This window comes from Rhinopithecus bieti, unplaced genomic scaffold (assembly GCF_001698545.2).
Source record: "Rhinopithecus bieti isolate Rb0 unplaced genomic scaffold, ASM169854v2 scaffold_12088, whole genome shotgun sequence".
Classification (NCBI taxonomy): Eukaryota; Metazoa; Chordata; class Mammalia; order Primates; family Cercopithecidae; genus Rhinopithecus; species Rhinopithecus bieti.
The window spans coordinates 3,017,553-3,030,258 of NW_016807975.1; the positions used below are offsets into that span (position 1 = coordinate 3,017,553).

Sequence of the window (12,706 nt, forward strand, 5' to 3'; positions counted from 1 at the left end):
TGCTTTTTCATAGCTGAAAGGTAAACAGCAACTATTGGCAATTCCTAATTTACAGACAGGTAATAGCCCTGGCTTGAATTTGGTTTCTTGGGTGTAGGGGATTATGTGACGCAAAAGAAAAGACAGTATCCTTTGTGTTTTCCAGCATAAGGTCAAAGCATAGGCAATATTTTGAATTGGACAAGATAGACTAGATTTTTGCTTCCTCTTTGTCACACCATTTTCTTAGTTTCTAAGGTCCCTTTTCTCCTGTTTGCAATTTCTCAGTCTGCCTAAAAATTATTGAGGAACGTTCTACCTGAATCCTGTATACAATGTGCCTGGCATGTAGAAGTTACTCAAGATAAAAGCTCTAGAGTAAGGAATATTTGTTGCACATCTTCTGAAATTCTTCCTTAAGATCTCTTATGTTCCCAAAATCCTTTATAATGCAAAATAAACTTATTTCCCTTCTTTTCCCCCCAAAATCCCAACAGGATATTAATTTTATACCAATCAGGATAAAATAATTTATACTAATCTGTGATTGACTGATAGTCCCCAAATCATGAGAGTTAATTGCATTTTTAAAAGAGAATGATTGTTGCCAAAATTAATGCCTAATTAGTAGAATGCAGAACAGTATTACAAAGTATTGAGTGAATATAGGCTTGTTTTTAATTGGGGGAATGAGAAAAAATAGTTAGGCTTTGGATAGATGAGCCCTCAGGGTCTGCTCCTCTAAACTGACCTACTTTTTTTCTAGATTCATTCCCTCCTAAAATTCTGCTACCATAGATTATCTAAGAGTTCCACATATTTTTGTTTGTTTGCTTTTCGCTTTTATCCAGGAAGATTCATACGACAACAAGGTCCTTGGCAATAGAAACAAAGGAGCCAATGTGGAAGACAGCACAATTTGAGACTATGGGTATGCACTAGCTAGGGGAGAACACATTTTCATCTGAATATTGATAAAATCTACATAATTACTATTGAAAAGAAAAGGCTGACCCAGAATTAGGGACATGCCATTTAATATTATGGCCATTTACCAAAACAAAGATAGATGTGAATACAACTTGTAATAAGTCAAGGTATAGGAAAAAACACAAGATAGTTTTCCAGACTCACCAGAAGCCTCCCATTCCCATGGAACTTGAAAAGGTTCACAGGAGGCTGTATACTGTTGCATCTATATAGACAACTGCCAAGATATGTCACCACAACTGCAGTACAGAGGAGGAAGCTTCAGCTGTGAGAGGTTAAATGTCATATCCATAGGAGAAATAATACTGAGCAAAGAATCTAACTCCTGATTCCCACAGCATCCTTTACTGTAGCCTTTCCTTAGCTACCACCACAGCAATATATCTCAGCTTTTAGTCCATCCGTTACTGGTACCAGAAAACACAGATGTGAACAAAAGCACATGTTACATTTGGATTTGTTCTGGCTTGTTTGACTCTCCAACATGGGTTCTTAGATCAGTAATTCTCATTTTGAATCAGAAAATAATTTTTAAAAAGCTTAATCTCTGAGTGAGCCAATTTTGAAATTCAACTGATTTTTGCTATCAACCACACAGCTGGGATGAACTTGAAATATTGAAGCCACAATGCCACTCACTATATAACAATTTTGTGCAAATAACTCAACTTTTCTCAAATTCAATGTCCTCTTCTTTAGAATGGGGATGATCACATAAACCTACTGAGGTTGATTTTTACGATTTGACAGTAATGTTAATTTTCACGTGGCTTATTGCAATAGCCTCATCTCCTTTTCTCCTCCTCTGGCTTCCACTCTTAACCACTTTTCGTCTATTAGTAACAAAACAACTGTAGTAATCCCGTTAAAGTATTAGTTCTATCACTCTTCTGCCCAATGTCCCTGCCCTCATGCCTTCTCATCTCATTCAGAGTAGAAGCCAGAGCTCTTCATTGGCTTACATTGTCTGCCACCTCTTCATTGCCTCTCTGACCTGGCCTGCCACAACCTTCACCCTGGATCATTTTGCTCCAGTCACTCCAGACCCCTCTTTATTCTTTAAACCTTCCAGAAACACTCGGGGCCTTGGCATGTAGTTTACCCTGCTTGGAAATTCTTGCCTAGAGTATTCACATGAATTACTCCCTTACCCCCCTTTACATCTTTATTCAAAAGCTGTCTTCTCAGGGAGGTCTTCCTTGGCTTTCCCATCTAAAATAACAACCCATCCTCCTCCTAATACTTCCTCTACACTGCTTTCTTTTTCTACTTAGCACCAATTAACATACCCTACATTTATTTATTTATTTATTTGTATATTTTATTGTCTCTTTCACACTAGAATATAAGCTCTATGTTAGCATTTTGTTCACTTATTGACTATGTGATCCTGTGGAAAGGGGAAAACTCCACTTTTCTAGAGTTTATTCATCTGTTTCCAGGATGGTCCGACAACAATGCTTGACACATACTAGGAGCTTAAAAACTGGTTGTTGAATTTAAATGAACTTTGAAAATGATGACCCTTGACACATGAAAAAGGTGGACAAGAAGGAGAAAGGGAAAAGGAAAAAGAAGATTTGGGGAAAGGAGAGAGAACAACTTTGTTAGATACGCTCAGACCACCATGATTTGAACAAAGAAAACCAAGCAGCAAAAGGAAAACAGGAAGGACACCAGTCAATTATAATTGAAAAGCCCCAAAAGAAACAAAAGGAAGCGCAAGAAGGGAGAGCCATTCTTCATTGTTCACTCAGTATTCACCAGGTTTAACTAGAGTTTTATCACAACCTGGTGCAGTATTATCCTCAGAAACTTGGGAAGGTCTTCTGTGTAAGAGCAGTTCAGTTATTCCCTTGAGGCAGTCATGAACTTGTGAAAAACCTAACGCATATACAGTGATTCTAAGATGTTATTAATGATCAGATCAAACTATTCTCCATCATCATGTGTTTTCTTGGGAATCTGATCTGAACATAAGTGTAATGCCAATGACTAACAGTACCACTCTGAAGCATGGTCATGACCTGTAATGTTATACGTTATACTCTTCAAAACACACACTCGAGTACAGACAAACATACCTCCTTACTATACAATTAGTAGATACTCAATCTTCCTGCAATGTAAGGACCCCACGCTTCTATACTTTTCTTATTCAGATCTCAATCAATGGAATCCTCTGGAACAAGGGGGAATTTCCAGCACATTAGAGGCAGCTTATCTCCATTCATGGGATGTTCTCTCAGGCATCAGGAGGATTTCTTTCCCTCCTCATTCAGCCCCCTACTATGATTTTCACTTTTGTCTCACGGGAGACTTTTCTTCTCTAGCAATCCAGTCTTGCAAAAACGATGTTGAATGTCTAGTAAATTTGTTCTGAGATATCTTTAAAGATCTGGGCTGAGGAAAACAGCATTCACTTTGCAACCTTCTTGGGATTTTCACTTCACTTGAGTCTCTTCATCCCAGGATTTAAAGCATGATGGAAACTTTAGCTCATGAATCAAATCAACTCTCCAGAGCTAAAAGCCAGCTGTATTTGCATAACAATTTAGCAGATCCAAACAGCAGGGCAAGGTTGGGTGAAATAAATTGCCAAGGTCATGGTTCTCCTGAAGTGGTATTAGACTTAGAAATGCTGATCCCCAATGCTTGCTCCACCCCATGGATCTCTCCCTCCTACTAAACAATACTGTGGAATAAAATAAAATTAATCTACTGTATATGTGCAAACCACAGGCCTGCCCTTAACTCTTTCCTTACCTTCTAGTTTCAGATTATTCAAATCATGGAGGAAAAGATTAGATCACAACACATTGACTTCACTGTATTACCATACAAATGAAATAACTTAGTAGAAACTGTGATCTGGGGACTCTTGATCTAAACTGGGAACTGCTGTTGACTGCATTTGAAACTCAAAGTACTTTGAAACTCTTTATTGAACTAAAACAATTGCTTTGAATTCACTTTGTTTTAATTCTGAGAACCTAAAAACAGGGATTCTTTAAAAAAAAAAAAAAATGCAAAGGCACACATGCCAGAGAGAAAGAAGCTGAGGAGATAAAAATGTGTAAATAATTCTTACTTTAATACCCTTAGCTAGAAAAAAAGCGACACATCCAGAAGCTCGTTAAATCACAGCCTCTTTGAACCTATTTCAGTGAACCACCGAATTTCAGATCCCTCAGGTGCGACTCCGAATTCAGAATTCTCACTGGCTCAGAGTCCTTTTTTCCTTCTTAGGTCTTAGGGAATTTTGCCAACTACGACTCCCAGCCTTTGAGGGGAGAGGACTTTTCAGGGGCGCGGGATGTGCCACTCGGGAATCTCACGAACAGTGGGCGTTTAGCGCAGCCAAGCGACAGGCAGGCGCCAGGGCTCAGCAACAGGGAGGCGCCGGCTGAGGCGGGGAGAACTTTGGCGCTCAGAGCAGAGCCACCCTTTGCTGGCCAGTCGCGTTGCTCCTCCTAGGAAGCCAGCGGCGGTGGCGACTCCGCGGAAAAATAACCGAAGAGAGGCAGAGAGGAAGTAGCGAGAGAAGAGAGAAAATGAAGTCAGCGCTGGGGGAGCCTGCAGGAGGGTGGCCGACAGTGGAACAAGGTGGATTTGGCTTCTTTTCCACACCCCGGGCGTGAACGCCCCTCCAACGCGACCTCAGGAAATAAGTGGGTCTCGCCCAGGCAGAAAAGGAAAAGAATCCAAGTGAGAGCGCGTTGCTCCTCTGTCACTGCTGCCCCTGAGGAACTCCGGCTGCTTCTCAGCCCAGCCGCCTCGCGGGGCCGGACGCAGTGCCCGAGGCGCCCTGTAGATGGGGAGGGCAGGGAACGGGCGCTCCAACCGCGGGTGACAGGCACCGGCCCGCCCGCCTGCCTGCTGCGCGCAGTGACCGGGCGGGCAGAGGATGCCAGGCGGAGGGACCTGGGAGCGGGATCTGAGACTGCCGGGGGTGTGCTAGGCTCCAACTTGGATGGCCTAGAGACCGCTCCAGCTCCTGGGACTGCTTCACCGAGTGGAGTGAAGCTGCGCGCGGGACCTGGAGGCGGAGACCTCAGGCAGCGGCTGCAGAGGGGAGAGACCGGCGCAGGAGGGGGCGCGCTTTCTCCCTGCGGGTCACAGTAATGAGGAGACTGAGTTTGTGGTGGCTGCTGAGCAGGGTCTGTCTGCTGTTGCCGCCGCCCTGCGCACTGGTGCTGGCTGGGGTGCCCGGCTCCTCCTCGCACCCGCAGCCCTGCCAGATCCTCAAGCGCATCGGGCACGCGGTGAGGGTGGGCGCGGTGCACTTGCAGCCCTGGAGCACGGCCCCCCGCGCGGCCAGCCGCGCTCCAGACGGCAGCCCGGCAGGATCCCAGAGGGATGAGCCGGAGCCAGGGACGAGGCGGTCCCCGGCGCCCTCTCCGGGCGCACGCTGGTTGGGGAGCACCCTGCATGGCCGGGGGCCGCCGGGCTCCCCTAAGCCCGGCAAGGGCGCCAGGGCGAAGACCCTGTGGCCACGGGACGCCCTCCTATTCGCCGTGGACAACCTGAACCGCGTGGAAGGGCTGCTGCCCTACAACCTGTCTTTGGAAGTAGTGATGGCCATTGAGGCAGGCCTGGGCGATCTGCCGCTTTTGCCCTTCTCCTCCCCTAGCTCGCCGTGGAGCAGTGACCCTTTCTCCTTCCTGCAAAGTGTGTGCCATACCGTAGTGGTGCAAGGAGTGTCGGCGCTGCTCGCCTTCCCCCAGAGCCAGGGCGAGATGATGGAGCTCGACTTGGTCAGCTTAGTCCTGCACATTCCAGTAATCAGCATCGTCCGCCACGAGTTTCCGCGGGAGAGTCAGGTGAGAGGAGTCTGGTGCGTGAGTGGAGATGGGCGCTGCTGGGGGCCGGGACCATTGCATGAGGGGAGAGAAAACGGCTGGGTAAAGTCTGAGGGGAGTTGTTGCTTTATAACTTTGATATTGTTTAACGATTGGGCCATGTGCGTAGTCGATAGGTAGAAGGACCTTAGTAGAAGTAGAATAAAACATTTTAAGCGCGGATGGAAATAAAACGCGCAGCGATGTCGCGGCTGGAAGGAAAGATGTGGGGAGAATATGAGAGAAAATCATGTTTTGACCGGCTGGGAGAAATCTAGTGGATGCCCAACGGGAAGTAGAAGTCGAGGTTCAGAACTGTGGAGAGCGGTCAAGGTTCTGAAGACCCACAAGAGCAGAGTATGGGGGTGGGGTATCCCTGGCTCCCTGCTAGGTGTCACACTCCCAAGAGGAACTCTGACAGCATGTGGCGGAAAAGCAGCATCTGCTCTCTCTGACTTCTTCGGAAGGTGTGCCTGAGCCTTAGGCAAGAGTGTAAGCAAGAAAGCACATCGCTCAGAATTCCTTCGGGGAAATAGAAAAATCTGCACCTAGTACAGAAGCCATAGGTAAAGAAGAGTGGTCAATTAGTCTTGGATATTGGAAAGCATTAGAAATATATAAAAGCGTAAAGATGGACGGGGAGATTTATCTGGGGATTGTTTCTTTGTCCCTACTTTCCTTCTATGTAATGTGGACTCAGAGGCTGGTATTCAGTTGCTGTGTTCAGCCCATTCCTGTCCCCATCATCTAAGAATTTTTAAAAAGGAATTAAATGATTTAGTTTCTTATTGATTAAAAAAGCTAAATATATTTTCAATGAAAGAGCTATTTGTGAACTTAACGTTGACAAGTAATAATGAGGAGATGAATATTTAAGGACAAGATAGAGTCCTTTTAGTAATGAGTTTTCTGCCTTTTATATGTTACTTTTATCATAATCTCAAGCTGTGTTAAGGCTTGCACAAAGTATTTATGAAGCAAATAGGTAACTGGCATGCGTCCATTTCAAAGACTGAGAAACTGAGAAAAGTCCGGGGACTTGATCAACGTTGGTCAATGTACTAGTAAAAATGTCCACACTACGGAGGATTTCTGACTTTACATCATTTTCACTCAACTCTTGCAGCTGGAAAAATATGTATTTCCAATCTTCTTCCACTTTTGATATATGTGCCGAGATAAAAACTAAAATGAGTCAGGGCAATATACAATGAAAAGTTTGATAGAATCTAAGCATAAATTGTCAAGGGAGTACTAAAGATTTCTTTTCTGGAAAAAAATAAATCTTACATTTTAATCTTAGGAAGGGTGAGTGCAAGCCATTTTCAGCAGTTGCCCAGAAGATTCCTGGCTGAACTACAGAGATTTGATCTGTAGAGTGTAGGATAATTAACTTTTACATAAAATATTTCTGTCACCTGAATCTGAATGGTGTAGACAGCAGATGGGAAGGCATGGGAAACACGGGTGCACAATGCTGCCCATGACCAAAGTGTTATAAACATGAAATTGCATCCATAGGGTGCATCATTATTAATATACATGTAGAATCAGACCTAACAAAATGCAGGAGTCAGCATCACTTGCTTCTCATCATTGCTTCTTTATTACCTACTATTTCATAAGTTGCCAGTAGTGGTCACGGTCTCCAGACTCCTTTTCATTTGTAGATTGTTTGGCAAGAGTCTTAAGTAGCAAGAATTTTTCACCAGAATTCGTGTTCCTTAGTTAGAAGGGAAGTTGTGTTCTAGAATGAATGTATGCAGCCGACAGCACATTACAACAAGGAGACCAGAAAAACCATGAAGCAAAATCCAGAATCTGTAAACTTCAAAGCTCTAAGACCAGGGGTTGAGGGGTACAATAAAGTCCTCCAGGTACAAGCCGACAATAAAATACATACTCTGTCAAGCACATTTGCTTCTGTATTTCAACTCAGAAACATGTTTTAAATCACTGTTGTCACTGTTACTTTCATGGCACACATCTTGAAAGGGAGAGATTATTATATTAACTCAGATCTAGTTTGTTCAACTGACTACATTTTCTTTCATCTCCCTTTGTATTTTAAATTCAAACATATCTAACTTGTCTTACTTTTCCTATATCATTTAAATGTCATTCTATAATATTCTATGTTTAAAATGTTCTGGTAAATGTCAAGTCACTGTAATATGTAATTTTAAGATGATCGTAATCCGCTTTCCGTGAAAATAATAACTGATCTTTCCCTTGCTTCTCTGGAAAAGTGGACCTTCCTCTAATGCAGTGATGTGATTTTTAAAAACTTTCTATATATAAAAGGATGTCAAACTCATTTTACACATTAAATAAAATTGACTTAATCTAGCCACCATCCTTGGAGTCTACTGCCCAGTGACCTAATTTGTTGGTTGTGTGCCACTGCCTGAATAAACGATTCTAGAAGAAAGTGGACTTTTTCACACAACCAAGTAAAATAAAATTGTGTCCCTTACTTAAATCAAAATTGCTTTCAGAGCAAGAGCAGCAATAGCTGTTTTTTCTCACTTTCTTTTGGGCTGTTGATTACATTCATCTGAAGGTTTTAAATAATGAGCAATAGTTTTATTAACATCCTGCCACAACTTCTTTCTTTTTCTTTTTTGGTTTTTTTTTTTTTTTTTTTTGAGACGGAGTCTCATGCCGACCCAGCTGGAGTTCAACTGCAGTGGCCATGATCTCTGCTCACTGCAAGCTCCGCCTCACCGGGGTTTACGCCATTCTCCTGCCTTCAGTCCTCAGCTGAGTAGCTGGGGACTACAGGCGCCCGATCCACCTCGCCAAGCTACTTTTTTGTTAATTTTTTTTCTTTTTAGATAGAGATGCGGGTTTCACCGATTAGCCAGGATGGTCTCGGATCTCTGACTCGTGAATCCGCCACGTCTAGGCCTCAAAGTCCTGGGATTACAGGCTTGAGCCACCGCGCCCGGCAGTGCCACAACTCTTAAATAGAAAGAGCTACCACTGAGATGAACAAACCCCTGAGAAAAGCATAATAGTTCTATTTCAACATACTACGTATTCAAAACAAGATCATCACATAAGATCATCACTTTCTAGGGGATCAACTTCTTTCAGGTAGGGAAATTCATTAAAAGTAAGTTAATTAACTACTTTTGGAAAACATATGCATATTATAACTGCATAATAAAAGCTTAATATAACATTAAACAAAGGATGGAGTCAAAGCAGTTTTCCATCAAAAGAATTCTGACTTCACTACAACACTCAAACCCCACTTGAGGCTAACCTGTTTTATTAAAATGATTACTTCTTTGTTCTAAATTCTATTCTTATGACCTTCAAATAATGATGCTGAATATGAACCTAATTCCATTTACACTTAAATTAAGTTCCTGCAGTTATACTTTCTTCCTCTTTCCTTTCCATATGACTTTTTCTTCTACAGGGTTTGTGTAGTTTCTTCAAAGTTAGCTCCTTAAAGTTTACCTGCTGAAGTAGTGACAAGTACACATTTTTAAAGATAATATACGTCTCACGTTAACTTCATATTGGTTCTGTTAGGCAGAGTTAATGATGTAATATGATTGGCTTAGATCCAAATCCATGCAATTCAAAAGTGACTGCTCAGCCAGGCATGGTGGTGTCTATGTGTAGTCTCAGCTACCTGGGAGGCTGAGGCAGGAGGACTGCTTGAGCCCAGGAGTTCCATGCCACCCTGGGCAACATAGTAAGACCCCGACTCTTAAATTTTTTTTTATTAAAAAAAACAAAGTGATCACACTACTATTTTCAACACTCTTGTTGAATACACCAACCACAACTTTGCCTGCTTCATGAGTGATATGTACTAACAAATTAATATATGCTTCTTTCATGGAAATACAAGTGTTTTAGATTGTCCATTTTCTCTGACAGTACAGGACTAAGCACTGAAGCCTATTTATTAGAATTTGGCTAATATAGCACTATTTTTGCATGGCACAGGGGTACCTCATGAGGGGACCTGTAAGGGCTATTTATTTTTAAAACATCTGCTCTCAACTGCATTGGTTTTCTTTGACTTGCTCTATGCAAAGCACAGCTCTTTCTCCTATGGGAGAAATGTATTCTGCAATTCATGATGAATAGCTGACAGTCGCATCTAATTGTTGCTGACTTTAAGATAAACAATTTCAAATTAAACGTCAAATGATGTAAAACTTTTTAAAGCAGTGATCTTTTACAGGTTCCTCTTGAAGAACAGAGACCTGGCATTAACTTGGAAGTATTTTTTAATTTAGTAATTTACTTACAATATGTATTAGTTTTTCTAGGTAAGTAGAGCAAAGGAGACTAGCAGATGCTATTTATTGAGCAATTAGTTTGTCTCTCCCACTTTTCTTTGTGCTTGCCTGAAGAGTATCACTGAATCCATGAAAAATATATTTGCTCTTGATTTTGCCTGACCATTATATCTTAGAGTTAATTTATGATCGAATCAGCTGAGCTGTCTGAAGACTGATGCCAATTTCTAATTCCTTGTGTTTTATCCTCTGGTGCTGCAGAAGGCACCATGGATTTTGTACCATTAGATTTTATTTTATAAATAACCCCCCAGTCAAATTCCAACCACATTAGTTAAAAGAGCACAATGTAATGAAATGCATATGAAATAGTGGCCAAAATGTTCCCAATCTGCCTCTTTCATTGCAGATGTTCCCAATCTGTCTCTTACTAGCCATGTAATTTTGGGCATGTGACTATCTCTGAGAATCTACACTTATCTCTGAGAATCTACACTTATCAATGAGAATTTACACTTATCAATCAAAAGAAGGTACTTCACCAATCTGACAAAGATATTTTATGAACCAAATGAAAAAGTAAAAGTACTTGGAAAATTTATAGTGTTAGCCAAATAACTAGTGGAGAGATGTTGGTCATTATCTGATAAGAATCACTTAAGTGTTAAAGTTCAACTAATTTTCTATTAGCAATAACTAATCAAAATGAGATATGATTCACATGTAAAATGCTTCCATTCACCCTCACACCTTCCTCTTTACCCTCTCCCTCATTTTGTTTCTCTTAAAGACAAAGTGGGTTTAGAAACAAACAACAAAAAAAAAAACCAAGTTCCTAAGTAGGTTACACACTTGCCTGGAAAAAGAAGGCACGTCACAGTACTGTTTCTGTATTAACAGCAACTTTTAACCTATGGCACATCTAACACAACTTCTAGAGTCTTAGGTCCTGCCATAGAAATATCATCAAGATGCCCAAGATATTTGAGAAATGTTGGTCCTCCATATTGATCACAAGTTTTATCTATAGGCAAACTATCATTCAGGAAACTATGACCATACAGAGTCTACCCTACTCCCACTCCTATTCTGCCAACTACACCACAAAGCAAACATCCAAATTTTTTCATAGCAAGCTTTCTTGATAAGGAAAGCAGTTTGTTGATTCATACTGACCCAAGTTCCTTATCTCATCGTGGATATATAATAATTTACAAACCAGCTACTTTGAGTCCCATTGCCCTAGACGACCGTATACTGTCTTAGGAAAGTATTGCTCGTTTTAGTGGCAACAGTAAATGTAGAGATGAGAAATCTCGTTGTCCTTTTTTCGACTAGCTCTGTCTACTGCCACATATACACAAGAGTAGAGGATCTATGTAGCACCAGAAATATGATGCCAAATCCATAAAACTAGGCAAGAAGAAAGAACATCTCTTAGCATCTGCCATATTACTTTTTGAGTGAATGTATGAATGACAAACTCATTGAAATCTTTAACCTCTCAGTTGTCTTTTGCTGATATTTTCGCTATGAGATCACAGGAGAAAAGAGCATTGGAGAATAGATGAGCTAAGAGTAAGCCAACTCTCTCCCTTTCCTTCTCCTTTCCTCAACCTGACACCTCGGCCAAATTCTCAGATGTTTTATATAATTGTGTAAGATTCATGCACTTTCAGGGAGACTATCAACTGTGTTTGATCTCCTGCCTTGAAGGAGTGGATTGATCCTTGACCTGGCTGGCATTATGTCATGAGGAGTAAACACTGATATTGAAAGGCTGGTGTCTGATTGGCCAGGGCCGGTTTGGTAATGGAGATGAGCCTGCAAGGGTACATGTGGTAGAGAATTAAGCAGGTTGACTCCTTTTTTAGTCAGGATAAATTATACCTCATCATTATTCATTTGAAGCATAGATTTAGGAAGAATTTTAATCATATATATTTTTGTAGCATATATGTTTTTTAAGGCTTTTTCGCAAATGTGTTTAAATAATCTCCTAACAGCCCTGTAAAGTAAATGACTATGTATAGACAAAATATGGAGAAATAGAAAGAGCTATGCATTGTAGGAAGTGAGAAGCCATCCAGAAGAAAAATAGACTAATAGCGCCTTCTTAACTTAGTCTATTTGTCAGCCTTCAACCAAAGAACAGATTGGATCCATCACAGCTTTGGTAATATCCCAGAAAAAAAAAAAAAGGATAAAAGAGAGAAGTATCTACTTCCAGGTTGGACTATTAAAAGCGTATTACACAATAAATGTTCAAAACAATGGGAATTTAATTAATTGAATCATAATTTTTTAATGGAGTACAATATACTCATTCAAAATGAGGATATATTTATTGACACAGATAGAAAAATTTTACAAAAATGTGTATAAAGTGTGACCTTGTTCCTGTAAAATATGAAGTCTAGAACTTTATAAAAATCTTAACAGTGATTATAGAGGGTGAAAGTCTACATTTTTCTCATTCATGCTTCTATTTTTCTAAAAATAAGCATTTTTACCTACTGAATTAAAAAATAATAAGAGAAAAAAGATAAGTTGTCTTTACACTTTCTCATCTAGACTTTCAATACTTCAGTATGAAAATACATATTTTAGAAAGAATAAATTGTAGTG

At 40.9% G+C, this 12,706-nt stretch overlaps 1 protein-coding gene across 3 annotated transcripts in view; it reads left to right on the top strand.

Annotated features, from left to right (window-relative positions):
- The first annotated feature begins 4,427 nt into the window (after positions 1 to 4,427).
- The window catches only part of GRIN3A (glutamate ionotropic receptor NMDA type subunit 3A), a 184,499-nt gene continuing 176,220 nt past the window's right edge, over positions 4,428 to 12,706 (top strand). For all 3 annotated transcript variants that reach the window (XM_017884301.1, XM_017884302.1, XM_017884303.1), the window contains exon 1: positions 4,428 to 5,792. In XM_017884301.1, coding sequence (XP_017739790.1) covers positions 5,094 to 5,792 — 699 coding nt within the window. In that variant the 5' untranslated portion in view covers positions 4,428 to 5,093. The remainder of the gene's footprint in view (positions 5,793 to 12,706) is intronic.